Below are 18565 nucleotides of genomic sequence, written 5' to 3' on the forward strand. Positions count from 1 at the left end.
TGACAGCTTTTTACTCCCTCAGTGAGCTAAACTGCTAACATCAATTACAAGCTATGCCAATTACCTTTTTTTCCAATGAAGTCAAAAAAATAAGTAAGAACCTAAGCAGTGGTATTATTCTGATGGTATATATCAAACATAAATCATGTTACCAATTGTTGAAAAGTGCTGTATTAAAAATATAACCTTCAGATTAGGGATGTAAGCTTCAAATCCTAAAAAAATTTGTTGCTTCTGTTTAGAACTAAAAATACCTTAAATATTTTTTACAATCCTTTAGAAAGTACTGTTCCTTGTTAAAAAGTAATGTACAAGCTTTTTCCAATACCAGTCACTCTAGTGAAGTTTAGTAGCAGTTGCTTCAGAAATCAGGATTTTTTTGAAAGTGCATCATATAAAATAACAATTCCCCCTTCAGGCCATCCTATACTGACTTAGCTCTCTAAATGGCTAGTTCCAAATCATGTTTTGAACAGTGCTGTCAACTTATAAAATTATAACCTTTATTATTTTGAGTAGTTATTTGTCTTAATTTATTAAATAATCTGTACTAGACAATGAAAAAAAATTAATAGCAGAATGTAGTTGTCTTGGACTTAATCATAATTCAGTAGTTTTATGTTTTCTTATAGTTACTATTTCTATTCTGCGCCAAAAATGACATCAAAACAGCCAAATATAATTTGCTACTTTTTCAAATTTAATTAATATTTTTAATTTTATATATTTGTTAGATGTGTTTTCATTCTTGAGCAAGAGTATACAAAGCCAGTCTGCTTCACTAAACAGGTATATTTATGGTTTATTTTACCGGTTTTCTTACGACACAAATACGTACCCCCCATACTCTTGTGTGCTAGATTCTGTAAGTGCATGTCAAGGGTGCTGCTAAATATATTGTATAATTTTAGTTACCCACATGTCTGTTTCTGCTCTCAAAAGGTATAGTAAATGTTAGTTTGTGTTTGATCCCGGTGAGAAATGAACTAACTATTGCATTTAGGTTACATACATGGAATGCAACCAGTTTTGATTATACATGCTCTGTAAAATATCAATTAAAGGCAGAATGATTGGTTGATCATAGTATAAAGTGTCACTTAGTTAAAAATAATTTATCGCTACAGAAATCATCAATATGAGGTGGGGTAGTCATCATGTAGTTTTCCTTTGTCATCTTCATTAGGAGAACATCAGATTAATGCATTAATTGTTCATAACTTCTGGTTATACACTAATTGGCCCATTAGATAAATCATCATCACTTCTTGTTTGTGTGTTATGCAGAATTGAAACTAACAGAGGGTACTTGTATTTGCCTGTCATTAATAAACTTAGTAGCTTCTGAAATCGTTAGGCTCACTGCAATTTCAATATAATTTTCATTATAAGATTTTTTTTAGGTTTATGTTTTTTAGATTATTTTTTAATTTCAACAGATTTTCTCATATATTTTTGTTTGCTTTCTGTATTGTAGGGGAACGACCATTTGCATGTTCGGTATGTTCCCAAAGGTTTCCTCGTAGAGATAAATTGCAGACACATTTACGTATACATACAGGAGAAAAGCCTTATCGTTGTCAGTTTTGTGATTATGCTGCAATAGATAGTGGTCCATTAAGGAAACATTTAAGAACTCACACTGATGAACGACCATTTAAGTGAGTTGATTTTTATTTATTATAGGTTCTATGAACTCTTAATTATCAGAAGTTAGATAAACAAAGCGGATAAAAATGTTCATAACATTACAACTTTTAGAGTGGCAGTAATGAGTGAACAACACATCATGTGAAAGATATTTAATAAAATTAAAAAATAATAAAACTGATCAAATCTTTAGCTGTTTAGTTTACTTATATTGTATTAATAGTTAAAATTATTTATTATGATTTTTTGCATGTAGCTATCAGACAGATGAACAAACATCAGGTTTCTGAAATATAACATCAAATTATGATTTTTTTTTTCTTGAATATGTAAATATTTATTTAATTGCAATTTGAACCAAAGAGTTACTTAGAACACTAAAAAGAAACAGAGCATCGTAATGTTAACTATTAATTATACATTTTTGTATAAATGTGTAATTAATTTATTTACTTTAAAATTAAGTTAACTGATAAATAATTGGTCTGATAACAATTTTTATTTTATGAAAATAGTTTTTTAAGACTAGTTAATATTCAGGTAGTTTATAGCAACAAAAACAACTTTGTTGAGCAAGTTTCGAAAACTGCTTAACATTTTATAAAGAGAAAAAAGTATAATCGCATAGGTCTGCTGCTACAGTTATATATATTGCTGTGTACTTTTACATAAAAATAAACTCTGGATCAGGAAAACATTTTGTATTCATCTACGTGCATGGCTACTGGGCATGTTAGGTCAATTTCATTTCTAAAACTAATAATAAGCATTTATGTATTATGTGCAGTAATAAAGTGTTATTAAGATAAAAATGGAATGATGAAGATGTGATAAAATCAAATCTCAGTTATCAAACACCAAGACATTTGTAGCACAATGTAAATGTAACCGACAGAACAACATTTGTTTAAAGAAGTAGACAGCTGACTATAAATTTACGAAGAAAGTATTTGAAACTAGTTGAAAAAAAGACATAAAAATTAGTTTATAAAATAATCATAGATGTCATACATGTGCATAACTACAAGAGTGCGGAATGGAGATTGAAATCATGAAGCAGTGGCAATGTCAATTGATAAGTGTATAATATACAAATGTGCAGAAGTTACAGTACTTGAGCTCTTGTGTAGAACTCAAGAAAAGAAACGGGTGCTATAAAATCACAAATCTACAGAAAAAAAAGTTCCTTTTTAGTGTTAGTCTTCAAGGCAGTGGTCAGTTACTCATAGGTTAAGAGCTACATGTTGATTTTACAACATCATTACTTTTAATTCACGTAAAATGATTAAAAATTCGTATGAATTTTATAAACTTGTAAAACTATATCTGGCAATGGGTAAATGTAGGCTGAATATGAAATAGCACTTATTATCTGCAGATAGATATATATATATAATAATACTATTTTTGTTTTCTCTTTTCATTAGTTATCTCTTTTCATTATTTTCTGTATTTATTAATCATTTATGTATTTTCCATCATTTTATTATACTCTTGTATCTTATTGTATTATTCTGTTGCTATAAATTAAACTTTCATAGAAATGGATGGAAAAGTGAATTACACTATTCAACTGATTAAAGATAAAACCTTTATTGTGTGGAGTTTTTTGTTGAATTATACCTTTATGTTTCAGGTGCCAGTTTTGTCCATATAGTGCTAAAGATACATCGCAGTTAACAGTTCACCTTAGAACACATACAGGTGTGTGTAACATATTTTGGATTGTTTTTATGGGATTGTTTCCCCCTCCTTTTACTGAATGTTTGTATATGTACAGAGGTGTTTGCCTGCGTTTGTTTGAATCTTAACAAATGTTAAGTCTGCCATCTGCTATTGCACTGTGTGTCTGAAAAAGAACTCTGGTTTTAAATTAAATCTACTACTTCATTACATTTAAAATTATATATGGATGTACTTTATTACATGAAAGTACAAAGTCTAAAGTTTTTTTGCCTCTTAATGTGATTCAATGTGAGCACTGTATACAGCCCTGCAAATGACAAATCAATCGATAATTCATCTCTGGCAAGCATGTCCGCAGGAATTGCTTCCACAGCTGCTGTTATTCTTTGGGGATCACGCAGCTAAATTTTCTTGGTATACATTGTATTTCATATAGTCTCAAAAGAAGAAATCCATTTGCGTCAAATCTGGATTTCACAGTGATAGAGTAATGGTTGCTTTTCTGCCTATTCAGTATTATGGGAATCTGTCAATTAGTCCACATAATCTCTCCATGATATAGAGGGGTTCCATTCTGTTAGAAGATTAGGTCCTCCATATTTTCAATCTGCAGAAACTTAAAGTTCTCTAACATGTCTTAACATTCTAACAGGTTTGTAAGTCTTCTTATGGAAAAGATTTTGCATGATACCACATCAAACATTCGCTTTTGGATAGTTTAGACGATTCATAGATTTTCTGAGCCCCATACTCTACAATTATGATGATTCATGACTCCATGAAAATGAAATGTTGTTTCATCAGAAAATAGAATCTACTACAGGTAGTTTTCATCAGCAAAAATTAACTCTAACATGGTCGATATTGCATCCTGGAGGACAGCCCACCATAACTCTGATTGTGTGCAGATATACTGTACATATACTTATCATATTTAGTTTACTTGCTCTAATGGAAGTTATTTTTCTTACTTGGAAAGTGTTTTCTGAGAAATGTTAAGCTGATTATATATCTTGTTGTGGATCCTCTGGTCCATCCTTTTAATTTAATTCTGAAAGGCAAGGACATCAAGAGGATTTCCATTTGGTATGTGCAACAAGAGAAACAAAACAAATTATGTCCAGGATTCCATTTGAATTAGATAATATTACCGTAGACCTGAGGAATTATACATCGGTTAAACATACACTTGCACAGTCTGCCACTGCAGTACTTGATCTATGAAATCAATCCAAATTTTAAATATTTCTCTATTTTTTTTTTTTTTTTTTTTGTCTTCAGTCATTTGACTGGTTTGATGCAGCTCTCCAAGATTCCCTATCTAGTGCTAGTCGTTTCATTTCAGTATACCCTCTACATCCTACATCCCCAACAATTTGTTTTACATACTCCAAACGTGGCCTGCCTACACAATTTTTCCCTTCTACCTGTCCTTCCAATATTAAAGCGACTATTCCAGGATGCCTTAGTATGTGGCCTATAAGTCTGTCTCTTCTTTTAACTATATTCTTCCAAATGCTTCTTTCTTCATCTATTTGCCGCAATACCTCTTCATTTGTCACTTTATCCACCCATCTGATTTTTAACATTCTCCTATAGCACCACATTTCAAAAGCTTCTAATCTTTTCTTCTCAGATACTCCGATTGTCCAAGTTTCACTTCCATATAAAGCGACACTCCAAACATACACTTTCAAAAATCTTTTCCTGACATTTAAATTCATTTTTGATGTAAACAAATTATATTTCTTACTGAAGGCTCGTTTAGCTTGTGCTATTCGGCATTTTATATCGCTCCTGCTTCGTCCATCTTTAGTAATTTTACTTCCCAAATAACAAAATTCTTCTACCTCCATAATCTTTTCTCCTCCTATTTTCACATTCAGTGGTCCATCTTTGTTATTTCTACTACATTTCATTACTTTTGTTTTGTTCTTGTTTATTTTCATGCGATAGTTCTTGCGTAGGACTTCATCTATGCCGTTCATTGTTTCTTCTAAATCCTTTTTACTCTCGGCTAGAATTACTATATCATCAGCAAATCGTAGCATCTTTATCTTTTCACCTTGTACTGTTACTCCGAATCTAAATTGTTCTTTAACATCATTAACTGCTAGTTCCATGTAAAGATTAAAAAGTAACGGAGATAGGGAACATCCTTGTCGGACTCCCTTTCTTATTAGGGCTTCTTTCTTATGTTCTTCAATTGTTATTGCTGCTGTTTGGTTCCTGTACATGTTAGCAATTGTTCTTCTATCTCTGTATTTGAACCCTAATTTTTTTAAAATGCTGAACATTTTATTCCAGTCTACGTTATCGAAAGCCTTTTCTAGGTCTATAAACGCCAAGTATGTTGGTTTGTTTTTCTTTAATCTTCCTTCTACTATTAATCTGAGGCCTAAAATTGCTTCCCTTGTCCCTATACTTTTCCTGAAACCAAATTGGTCTTCTCCTAACACTTCTTCCACTCTCCTCTCAATTCTTCTGTATAAAATTCTAGTTAAGATTTTTGATGCATGACTAGTTAAACTAATTGTTCTATATTCTTCACATTTATCTGCCCCTGCTTTCTTTGGTATCATAACTATAACACTTTTTTTGAAGTCTGACGGAAATTCCCCTTTTTCATAAATATTACACACCAGTTTGTATAATCTATCAATCGCTTCCTCACCTGCACTGCGCAGTAATTCTACAGGTATTCCGTCTATTCCAGGAGCCTTTCTGCCATTTAAATCTTTTAATGCTCTCTTAAATTCAGATCTCAGTATTGGTTCTCCCATTTCATCCTCCTCAACTTCCTCTTCTTCCTCTATAACACCATTTTCTAATTCATTTCCTCCGTATAACTCTTCAATATATTCCACCCATCTATCGACTTTACCTTTCGTATTATATATTGGTGTACCATCTTTGTTTAACACATTATTAGATTTTAATTTATGTACCCCAAAATTTTCCTTAACTTTCCTGTATGCTCCGTCAATTTTACCAATGTTCATTTCTCTTTCCACTTCTGAACACTTTTCTTTAATCCACTCTTCTTTCGCCAGTTTGCATTTCCTATTTATAGCATTTCTTAATTGCCGATAGTTCCTTTTACTTTCTTCATCATTAGCATTCTTATATTTTCTACGTTCATCCATCAGCTGCAGTATATCGTCTGAAACCCAAGGTTTTCTACCAGCTCTCTTTATTCCGCCTAAGTTTGCTTCTGCTGATTTAAGAATTTCCTTTTTAACATTCTCCCATTCTTCTTCTACATTTTCTACCATATCTTTTTTACTCAGACCTCTTGCGATGTCCTCCTCAAAAATCTTCTTTACCTCCTCTTCCTCAAGCTTCTCTAAATTCCACCGATTCATCTGACAACTTTTCTTCAGGTTTTTAAACCCCAATCTACATTTCATTATCACCAAATTATGGTCGCTATCAATGTCTGCTCCAGGGTAAGTTTTGCAGTCAACGAGTTGATTTCTAAATCTTTGCTTAACCATGATATAATCTATCTGATACCTTCCAGTATCGCCTGGCTTTTTCCAAGTGTATATTCTTCTATTATGATTTTTAAATTGGGTGTTGGCAATTACTAAATTATACTTCGTGCAAAACTCTATAAGTCGGTCCCCTCTTTCATTCCTTTTGCCCAGCCCGTATTCACCCACTATATTTCCTTCCTTGCCTTTTCCAATGCTTGCATTCCAATCTCCAACTATTATTAAATTTTCATCTCCCTTTACGTGTTTAATTGCTTCATCAATCTCTTCGTATACACATTCTACCTCATCATCATCATGGGCGCTTGTAGGCATATAAACGTTAACAATCGTTGTCGGTTTAGGTTTTGATTTTATCCTTATTACAATGATTCTATCGCTATGCGTTTTGAAATACTCCACTCTCCTCCCTATCTTCTTGTTCATCACGAAACCTACTCCTGCCTGCCCATTATTTGACGCTGAGTTAATTACTCTAAAATCACCTGACCAAAAGTCGCCTTCCTCTTCCCACCGAACCTCACTAATTCCTACTATATCCACATTCACCCTATCCATTTCCCTTTTTAAATTTTCTAGCCTACCAACCTTTTTTAAGCTTCTAACATTCCACGCTCCGACTCGTAGAATGTTATTTTTTAATTTTCTGGTGACCCCTTCCTTAGTAGTCCCCACCCGGAGATCCGAACGGGGGACTATTTTACCTCCGGAATATTTTACCAAGGAAGGCGCCTCCATTGTTGCTATGTGAAAATGCAGAGAGCCACATTTTCTTGGAAAAAAAGCAGCTGTAGTTTTCCATTGCTTTCAGCTGCGCAGTACTCAGAGGACTGAGTGATGTTGATACGGCCGTTTAAGTCATTGTGACTCACGCCCCTAACAACTACTGAAAGAGCTGCTGCCCTCTTTCAGGAATCATTCCTTAGTCTGGCTCTCAACAGATACCTCTCCGATATGGTTGCACCTTCGGTCCAGCTACTCTGTATCCCTGAGCACTCAAGCCCCCTCACCAACAGCAAGGTCTCATGATTCATAGAGGAGGTATTTCTCTATAATGAACTTGTATTTAGTTGCATGTGTTCTCCTGCAGACATACTCAAACACAACTACCACCTGCGAATAAATCAAAATAGCATGTTAAGTATAATCTTAATGATTCTAATGTAACTTATAAAAACTAACATTCATAATCTATCAATATTATTTTATTACATGTTTTTAGGGTCTGGGCATCTTCCCCACTCAGTCACTTAGTTTTCCAGGGCCTGCTTTAATGAATTCATAACCACTCACCATACAGGGTATGTGAGTAATGAATTAAAGAGGTGATAAATAAATTTATCGTCGAAGAGTATTCAGGTTTCCTCCCGTGCTTCTAGCACTCTATATATTTTATTCCTAGCTTCTATACCATGCTTATTTTTTATTGCTTCTTTGTAAAAACACTTACAGAAAGTAGCTTTCAGATCAGTTGGAACATATCATAACTAACACAGTGCATTCATTAAAGGATATTACAAAAGAACTTACAATCTGAAATTAGCTTTCAAAGGGCAGGTAGTAAAGAAATTTAGAAACTAGTAAATGAGAACAGTAATGAGCTGTGGTTTCATAGATTCTGTGTGATACCTGCATTTTAATTGTTTGAGAACTTAACTACAGACATATTTTATGATAATAATTATAAAACAGAAGTGTATGATAATTCAGAAAGTCGTAGTGATGATAGTGATCGTTATTATGTTAAACTGTAATTTGTTGTAATAAGGATATCTAAATTTTCATCAAAAGTTAGAAAGCTTATTCACTGCTATGTAGACTTCTTTTGATAGCCATACTGTGTAAAAATTGTATTTTCTGTTACTGACAAAAATTATGATATTGAATCACTATATTTTTCAAATTTGATCAGTTTGTGAAGAAACCCAGTTGTTTAATTTTAAGACTAAATGAGATTATTTACTGTGTGGTTAAAATATTAACAGCTACGTGCAGGTGAATTAGTGAAGTACATTTTTCAAAGATGCTGCTCTATAATCCTGGCAGACATTGCCAATTGCTCTGCGTTAAGGAAACCACAATAAAACAAAAAAAAAGGTGATTTATATTGGACTAAAAAACAGGAAAAAACTCATTTGGATTCTGTGATAACATTCAAAATGTAAAAAACAGAATTTTTTTAAATAGTACACTTCCAGTGCACAGAGTTTTCCAAGTAGTGTTTACTATAATTGTAATTGTAAACAGCGCTGTTTGATGCATCAAGCTATCGTTGTTCATTTTTGAGGTCTAACAGTTGGATAATATGTGAGAGTCTATTTTCACAGAGACTGTATGAGTAGATTGTAGTGTTACAAACAGTTGAATTGTTTTAAATGAGGTAGAACATCAACCAGTTATGATCCAAGACTTGGACAATTTAGTATATCAACAAATAATACAGTTCATGCTATGGTTCATGAAGATTGCTACTTGACTGCAGAGAAGTGGGCATCAGCATAACTTGATGGGCATACAACTTTAATGGAAAACCTAACATGCATTGCATCTCTGTAAAGTTCATATGAATTTGCTAACCAGTGATCAGAAAGAAAATTGTGTTAACGTCAGTAAAGATTTCTTAATTGTGCCATTGCCTGGAAAACTCTAAAAATGAGATTTAGGTTTATATCTACGATGTGGAAAATGAAGATGAGTTGGCACAGTAGGAGGGGAAAAGGATAGCTTTGACCAAAAAAAGCGTACTTGTGTCTGTCAAACATAAAGGTGATGTGTATGGTTTTGATTTTGACTGAAAGACTTGGTCCACTGTGATTTTACTCTGTGTGGTCAGTCAATTAACAAAGAATTCTGATTGGAGTTTTACTGCATTGAGAAATGCTGTAGGCAGAAAGTGGCTTGAATTGTGGAAAAGCTAGAGGTGAATGTTGCACCATGACACCTCCTCAGCTCATTTGTCATTTTTTTCTGGCAAAACACTTAAATTGCTCATTAATAACAAGAGCGTTTATGAACCTACTTACTCTCTAGATGCTTTCTTGTTTTTAAAATTGAAGGAATCATTTTCAAACCACAACAATACTATACAACAAAAAAAATAATATTGGTAATATAAAAGTAAATAAAATAATGCTCCAGATAAATTCAACTACATGTCCGTGCAATAACATCTACGCTCATGTCCAGGACGGGCAGCGACCTTCGGTATCTGCACTTAATGTCGGCCAATGGGACACTGGTTTTGCTCAGGAGCTTCCTGTGGAGTACGGGATTGGTGGTCCTGAACTATCCGAGCTGGTTGCAGTTGTGCTTCTCAGTTTTGCTGTTTACAGCGGTGGCGGGGAGCATGATTGTGATATGTTTTGCTGATGTTGGGTGGGAGTGTGAATGGGAGAGTGCTCATCCCTCTTCTCAGTTATGGAGCCAGGTTGAGAGTGGACTGCTGTGAGATTGCTCTGCTGAGGTTTTGCGCCATCAAGTGTTTGTCAGTTACCTCAGCCCTTGGCATGGATTGTCCTATGGGTAAGGATGTCAGAGCCTTTACAGCTATGTGCAAGCCCTGGGATGTTGGTATCATGGGTAAGGCAGTACCTGACTCCCTGGCCTGGGTTAAATTTATGCAAGGCAGCTGACTTGGGGAACCCAGGCAGGATCTATCTTACAACATGTTGACTGGCAAAGAATTTTTTTTTATGTAACAATCTACTTCCACATTATTTGTGGCAGAGGGTCCACACAAAAACCCTCGTCTTGGAGAAACTTTGGCTTCAGACCCGAAGCGAAGAAAGAGTTTCAATGTTAGTGACAAGAAAAAGTCAGATCGAACTAAGTTTCGGCTGAAGAGTCAGTCAGTTATTCCGAAGTATTTGGTTCTATGAAGAAGTGAAGGAGATTTCACAAAAGTCAGTCCTTTTGTGATTTTGCGTGGAATCACGGAAGCTGCTGGAGGACCAGTCAAGGAAGTTAGAAAGACAGCTGTTGGTCTGTTTGAAACTGTCAATGATATACAGTCTTCGCGGCTTTTTAAAGATAAGAGGAGTGGTGTAATGGTTGTTGAGGTTTCACCTCATGGTACTAATACCTCTAAGGGAGTAGTTGTGTGCAGCAAATAATGCATCTTAATATAGACACTTGGCCTCGTTGGGTTGTTCTCGGTATTGAAGCAGCTGATAAAGCTGCCAAACAAACAGCAAACAAGTTGATATTCCATTAGTTCGATTAGATGACTTAAAAACTACAGTAAACAGGTCACAAGAAAGGAATGGATAAGGAAGTGGGGTGCGCTCACTTCGAGGCTTAATTACATTAAGAATATCCCACTTCCTATAAACAAAAAAAACAGTTTCACTCGTCGAGAAAAAGTAGCCCTTACAAGACTTCAAATCGGTCACACCAGACTTACTTTGAATTATATGCTAACAGAACATAGACCAATATATGAAAGCTGTGACACATATCTCACAGTGAAACACATGATAGAAGAGTGCATGTTGTGTAGAGACCTCTGAATGAGGTTCAATTTAACTGGCAAATTGGCTCACAATTTATCATATAATGAGAAAAGAGATAAGAAAATGATAAGAGTTTCTCAGAGGAAGCAGTTTGTTGGAGCAATTATGACTCATTTATTATTATAAATAATTCATTGAAATCAAACTTAATTGTGTTTGTTTCTTAACTATGAATTTTGCTTTCTCCAGTTTTGAGTTTTGATCTTTTTAGAGTAGTTGACAAATTATTTAAGGATGTGTTTTAATAGTTGCGGGTCCTTTACACCCGCTTTGATATTTTAATGACATTTCTTCAGAAATGGATTATAAATTTTAAGTGACAAGGGTCCTATCCATCCTTGTCATGAATGTTTATCTGGTGTTTTATTGTTTTGTGACAAGTCTATTTTTTTGGATGATTTGTTTGACAAGAATGGTGTTTGACCTAATCACTTTCATGGGAGAGGAGGGAGTGTTTTTAATTTCTGACAAGGGCTAATGACCATAGTAGTTGATGCCTACACTACTTTCTTGAAAAAAAAAAAAATAGTATACAACAGTCACACACATCCCCAAAAATGGAAGAAACATTGGAAGCAGTGTTTTGCCAGCAACAATGACTACTTTGAAGGGGACAAGTTTTTGTAATACCTTAATGTAACAATACCTGATGAAGGTTGTTTATATATAACCACTAAAAAAAAAAAAAAATATTAGTATAAAAAAGATTCCCATTTTTTCATATTATAAAATTTATTTTCCATTACAAAATAATTACTGTAATTGAACTTCAGCTCAGTATGAAGTGAAAGAATGCTTCATATTTATACATTTTTATCCACGAGCCAGATTACCATCTTGGTGTCATATTTTCCCTTTTCTCTTGGTGTCATATTCCTTTTCACTGTAGGTTTTTTGCTTCTTTCATCACATACTTCTGCCGTACTTTAATTTTTCACTCTTTTGTTTTGATATGTTAAACATGTTAAAAAACTCTAGCAAACACAAAACCTATTTTTTGTACATCATGGTTTTTAATCTTATCTCCAGAAAACGTTGGTTACGTCATGGGTTTATATGTGCCTTGAAGAGTGTTGTTTTAATATTTCCTGAATTATATTTATTTTAAAAAGTCCTTAATATTTTTCTTTTTGAGGAATGATAAATAATTTTTTTCAACAACCAAGGGTATTGTAGTCTATTAATTGATATTTTGTATACAATGCAGTTTATCTTGCAAAATTATTCTTTTTCATATATGACATTTTTTAATTCCTGTTTTTAATATATGTTTAGCTTAAACATACAGCTACCTTCTTTTTTTTTTTATGTGAAAAAACAATAATTTATTATATTTTAGGTGATGCACCATTTATATGTCAAGTTGAAAAATGTGGTCGTGCATTTAAAACAAGTACAGATTTGAAACGTCATGGTACAGTTCATAAAAAGGTTCATCCATTTGCTTGTAAACAATGTGACTACAAAGCTTCAAACAAACGTATGTATGGTGTAAAATTTATTGTTTGTATAAAAAAATTGTGAGCTGTATACAAATGTTTGAATTACAGTCACTTTTTCTTTTTTAATTGGTATTGGTATTGTAATGTAGTGTATAATTTAATTATGTATAATACTACTAAAATAATGCTATTATAGCTTCAGAATTTTTATTTCTTTTACTATAAAAAAAAATATTTTTTTCTATAATGATAATATAGATAGTGCAATTTCATATGGCTCGTGAACTTACCACTACCACTTCAGCAGAATGACAGTACCTCTACCACCCATCCCTCCATAAGTGTACACTCAGTTACAAATAAATGAGTGATTTGCTGCAAACAAAAATTATTAGCAACAAAACATTATTCTTAACATTATTTTTATCATACATAAGCACGTACTTTGTATTCAGAAATTATTCATAAAGAAATGATTGTGTGTTTATAAATATTATTATTGAAATGTAAATATTCAAGTAAACATCTTAAATTAAATAACATGTAATTTCATTGTTAATATACAAGTATTAATATTATGTGAACACACTTCTTCAGTTCATCATTATTGTTTACTGTGTTCATCTCAAGATATATTTTGTTGGTTATTATTTTTTATTAATAGCAAAGCATATAAAGTATCTTTGTTAACAATACATAAATAAATTACTTCTACAAGGTGTATCTTTTTTTTTGTTAATCTAATGTTAGTTTTAGTTTGTTAAATTTATGTTTATACTTGGGGAAAGAACGATTATACATAATCAATCTCGCAATGTCATGAAAATTTATTCAAATACTATCGTGAAATTTATGATCGAAGAGGCAAAAATGATCGATCCTAAAAAAATAATAGAAAGGGTTAATGCTACAATGGGAGTTTCGTAAGTGTTTATAACTCGAATAAAGCAGAGGCAAAATTTATGACTGAAAAATTTGTCTACAACTTTTTCTTCACCCAAAAAATTAAAAAAAGATTGTGTCCTATCTCTGGGTTGGATGATTTTTACTTCTGCACTATTCACTGTGTAGTTAACAATTTTTACACTCAACAAAAATGCCTTCCGACTCTACAAAATTTATAAAATAATTTAAAAAAATGATAATATGTTTGAAGCTATATCATTGACATATTTTGAAAAAACCGGCTTCAAATGAGCTAAAATTTCAAAAAATAGATCAGTGTCAAAGGCATGCCACCCAATACAAATGCTATAAGTATCTTAAACAAATTAGCAAATTCAGAAACAAAATCATTCAGTTGTGTTTCTCGATGAAACATTCGTACACACTATTCATTTACAAAACAAAGGATGGACTGAAAGGAATCCACCTAAAGAATCTTTTATAAAACCGGTTGGTAAAGAAAGGCCAAGAATGATAATTTTGCACTTCAGTGGAGATACAGGATTCATTACTGCGTGGCCTTACTGCCCCACAGTGTGGAAATCCATGACAGCCTATCCGCAAGTTTAATCCACAATAGAAGATTATCATCACGAAATGAATTTTTCAAAGTGGCTTTAAGAGAAACTGCTTCCAAATTTTCCATTAATGTAGTAATTGTGCTATATAATGGTTCTTATCACAACGGTAAAGAGAACAAAGTCCCTAATTTGATTTAAAAAATCATGCAAGATTGGCAGAAGTCACATGGCATTCTTTTCCTGAAACCGATCTTAAAGTAGAACTTTATGAAATAGTTATAAAGCGTATAGTATAAAACGTCATTTGACATCATTTTTTCAGTAAACAAAACCATTTAAATAAAACACTGGCCACAATATTTTATGACTTCCCCATACCATCCAGAGCTGAACCCGGTATAATCGATTCATGCAAATGTCAAAAATTGTTTTGCTGCTCAAAATACTACATATCAATGAAGAAGTTGACAGACTTTGCAAAAAACAAATTTGCATCAATGGGTGTATAACAGTGGGAGGAAAAATCAAATATCTGCTTGAAAATAGTAAAAAATTACTGGGATATGCAAGAGATCCATTGGAAGAGGCTATTGAATCATTCATAATAAACTTAAGTTATGATATCAAGCAGTGACAACATGACTTCTACAGAAATTGAAAGCACTGATGAATATAAAGGTAGGAAAAAGCAAAGAAACCATGAGCGGTGTGGAGGAAATGTAGTACGATGTTTGTTTTATATATATATGTTACAACAAAATCAATGTTTTGTTCTTGTAAAATTCAGGAACCACTCAACAGATGGAATGATTCTTTCTCATTGTTTTTATTAAACTTTTGTGGACAGCTTTAGACAAAAATCTAAGCAAATAACTATGTTGTTAGGTAATCATACTTCAGCAGAGAATTTTTCAATTTTTGCAGTTTTATTTTATTTATTTATTTTTTTAATATCATGTAAATGTTCTCAAGATTATCATGTAAACTTTTTTACATTGTGATTGGAGGTATGATATAATTTTTGTTTTTAGTGTTTCTATCTGTAGAATAATATATAAGCTTACAGTAATTCAGATTTGACAACTGAGTAATTTAAACTTATTTTATTATGAGTACGATTTATTTTGTTTGAAAAAGATGGAATAAAGGATTTAGATTAAAAGTAAAATTTAGTGTGGTGAAGATGCTAGAGAAAGATTTTGGCAAGGATGTGTTGTCAATGCCAAGGGTTAATGTATGGTACAAATGGTTTCAAAAAGACAATGAAAACAAATATTAAGACTACAAAAGGGTGTACATCCTAACATATCAACAACTGATAAGAATGTTGGCAAAATAGAGGACATCATGATCAATAAAATTCAAATCACTCAGAGAAGTTGAAGAGGCTGATGGTTCAGAATTGCTCAAACTTGAAAAAAAAGATGTATGGTTATATGGTATTGAGACAAACATTCAGTTATCCTAATGGAAGCTTCCTGAAGAACCAAGATCGAAAAAAGCACGCCAAGTTAGATTTGAACTTTAAGGTTCTATGTCTGGTTTTTTTCTTTTATTTGTAAGGTTGTCATCCATTATGAACTCTTATCTCAAGACTTCACGGTCAATAAACAGTATTACTGAGCACTTTATATGTGAGGCAATCTGAAAAAACCACAGAATTCTTAGTTTGGACCACAATAACATTCCAGCTCACACTTCACTATTAATTTATGATTATTTAGTAAAAAATAATACCATATATATGCTTTGCCTTTATTTTCTCTGGATATTATACACTACAACTTTCTTTTTCCTGCTGATTTAAGAGAACATTAAAAGGAATGATATATGATGAAAAATTAAATAAAGAAAAAATTGGCTAAATGTATGTGTGACTATACAAAAAAAAAAATGCTTTCCACACATCTTTTGATTATTGAAAGAAACTGCTCTGAGTATGTTACATCTCTGAGGGGCTATTTTGAAGGCACAATATCAATTAGAGGAATAAGTCTTGTTAAAAATTAAATTTCTCCTTATTTTTTTTACTAGAGATCATAAATATTTTATAGGTTTTTTTTTTTTATAATTTTTGCTTACGTTATGCAACAATTTTTTTTTGTAAATGCTAAAAATCTTGATATCCTTTTTTATTTTATGTTAATTTTTCATTTTATGTTAATTTTTCATTTTGTACATAACTGAAACAAAATGTCTTATAATTAAGCGGCCTAATTTCAATTTTTTGTCCACCATTTTGATTTGTGTCTGTTATCTTTTTAAGAATTATGCATTATTATCAACGTATACAATTGTTGTCAAACTAGACAAATTTTTACTATTTCTTCACTTGAAAAATTGTCGTACTTTTACGCTGAGGGATAGAAGAGTGGGATAAGTAAAGTAAGAAATATTTGAGAACATAAATACCCCATTTGACAAAAGATGTACTTTTGGCACTATCAAAATACTAATAACTTACAAGGGGAAAGAATAAGTATAAGATAAAAGAGAAAAAATAGTTAAAGTAGTAGTAGGATGAAAAATGGACCTCTTTGTTAAAACATATTTTTTATTTTCCATTATCAGAATGCAGTTTAGCAAAAAAAAATTTCAATGGATGAAAATAGTTTGAAATAGTTTTTTCGAGGATGAATCCTTTTATCTGAAACAGTTAAAAGGTCATACACTCTTCTACTAACAAAACTTTATTTTTCTTTTTTTTATGGTTTAGTGGTGAAGATATAAAGTAAATCAAATCTTAAACCAACTTTATAGAATTTTTTTCCATCAAAGAATTTAGTTTTCTTTCTTCAGTCTTATAGGAAGTTTTTTTTTTAAATTTACTTGCTGTGAATAAATTTTAGTAAAATATTTCAAGAGGACAGGAAGCAAGTAACTGCTGAATAATTTTTTGTAAAACATGGTACCCAGAGGAGAATACTCTTTTATATGATAAAAATTTGTATATACCTATTGTACATCTGTATTGTGTCCATTTGTAACTTTCATCATTATAATAAGCAATCATTTTTTCTATCATTAATAAAACATTACTTCATGAACAAGTTCAGTAGAGCATCAATTATCTGAAAATCCATTGAATGAACAATCTGTTATCCAAACTCAGTTTTATTACATTATTGAACGTTAAACATCTAGTAGAATGATTTGGCTTCCAGTGATAATCTCTTCCAGCAAAAGTTTGTTAGTTACTGTTGACTTCATTCAATATCAGCAACATATCACACCAGCTTTTGTTTTGTTTGCACATGTTAGTAAGCAGAGTTACATTACGTACTGTATTTATTCATTACTTTGTTTTTAAACATTTGTACTTTTTAATTGTTTTGCTCTTCAATTTAACTTTTTACAATGTTTTCAGAAAGAAAGAGAGTAGTGCTATTAATATATGATAACTATAAATTATTGGTTGTGGGAAGAAAGGAGAAAGGGCTAGTGCATTGACTTCCAAATTTAATGGTAGATTAAAATGGTAAATCACTGATTACCAACATTAAAAAAAAAGTGAACTATTTCTTATGGTGGTAAACTAGAATTTTTGGAAGGTACTACTTCCAGAAAAACTTTGATAACAACTGAAAATGACAAGTTATATTCCATACCTGATTTGAACAAAAAAGAAGCAAGGATGGACTTACATCAGGGCCTATTACTTGTGAGAAGACACTAATGAATGAAAAACTTGAAGATGATTCACGCTTTAAAGCTATGACAGGCTGGTTGCAAAAATTCAAATTTAGACATGGTATATGTCAGCTAGATATTTCAGATTAATATTTTCTGCTAATTTTGAAAGTGCCAATAATTTTAAGAAATAATTTTTGCTTATTATAAAAGAAAACGGATACAACGTTGAATGTATCTACAGTGCTGATGAAACACCAAACAAAGGCTTAGAAGGATGTTGAACATTTTAATAAGTGGTTTAATGATGTATTTGTCCTTTCAGTGAAGAAAAGAAAAGCTGATAATAAAAGTAATAGTACTGTATTGTTTTTCTTTGATAATGCCCCTGCACATCTTTAATTGATTCATTACTTCAGCATGAGGGTATTGATGTTGTTACGTTCATCCCACAGAATGTAACCAGTAGATCAAAGTGTTACAGAAATATTCAAATGGCTATACTGAAAACGTTTCTCCTGTACATATTACTTAATGAAAATGAGCAAGAATCCAAAAGTTAATAAGAAGGTTCAACTTGAAGGAAAGTGCTTGTATGATTGCAAATACTTGGGACAGCATAAAAAATTAACATTGAACAGCATCTAAAATGAGTATGGGGAAAAGTTTTAAATTAAACATTA

The 18565-nt window shown here is 32.1% G+C and overlaps 1 protein-coding gene across 6 annotated transcripts in view; it reads left to right on the forward strand.

Moving 5' to 3' along the window:
* LOC142319330 (uncharacterized) overlaps positions 1–18565 on the forward strand; it is a 55511-nt gene that overhangs the window by 17484 nt on the left and 19462 nt on the right. For all 6 annotated transcript variants that reach the window (XM_075356503.1, XM_075356502.1, XM_075356505.1 and 3 more), the window contains exons 4-6: positions 1478–1661; positions 3287–3354; positions 12684–12824. In XM_075356503.1, the coding sequence (XP_075212618.1) occupies positions 1478–1661; positions 3287–3354; positions 12684–12824 (393 nt within the window). The remainder of the gene's footprint in view (positions 1–1477; positions 1662–3286; positions 3355–12683; positions 12825–18565) is intronic.

The sequence above is a fragment of the Lycorma delicatula genome, chromosome 2 (assembly GCF_047948215.1).
Source record: "Lycorma delicatula isolate Av1 chromosome 2, ASM4794821v1, whole genome shotgun sequence".
NCBI lineage: Eukaryota > Metazoa > Arthropoda > Insecta > Hemiptera > Fulgoridae > Lycorma > Lycorma delicatula.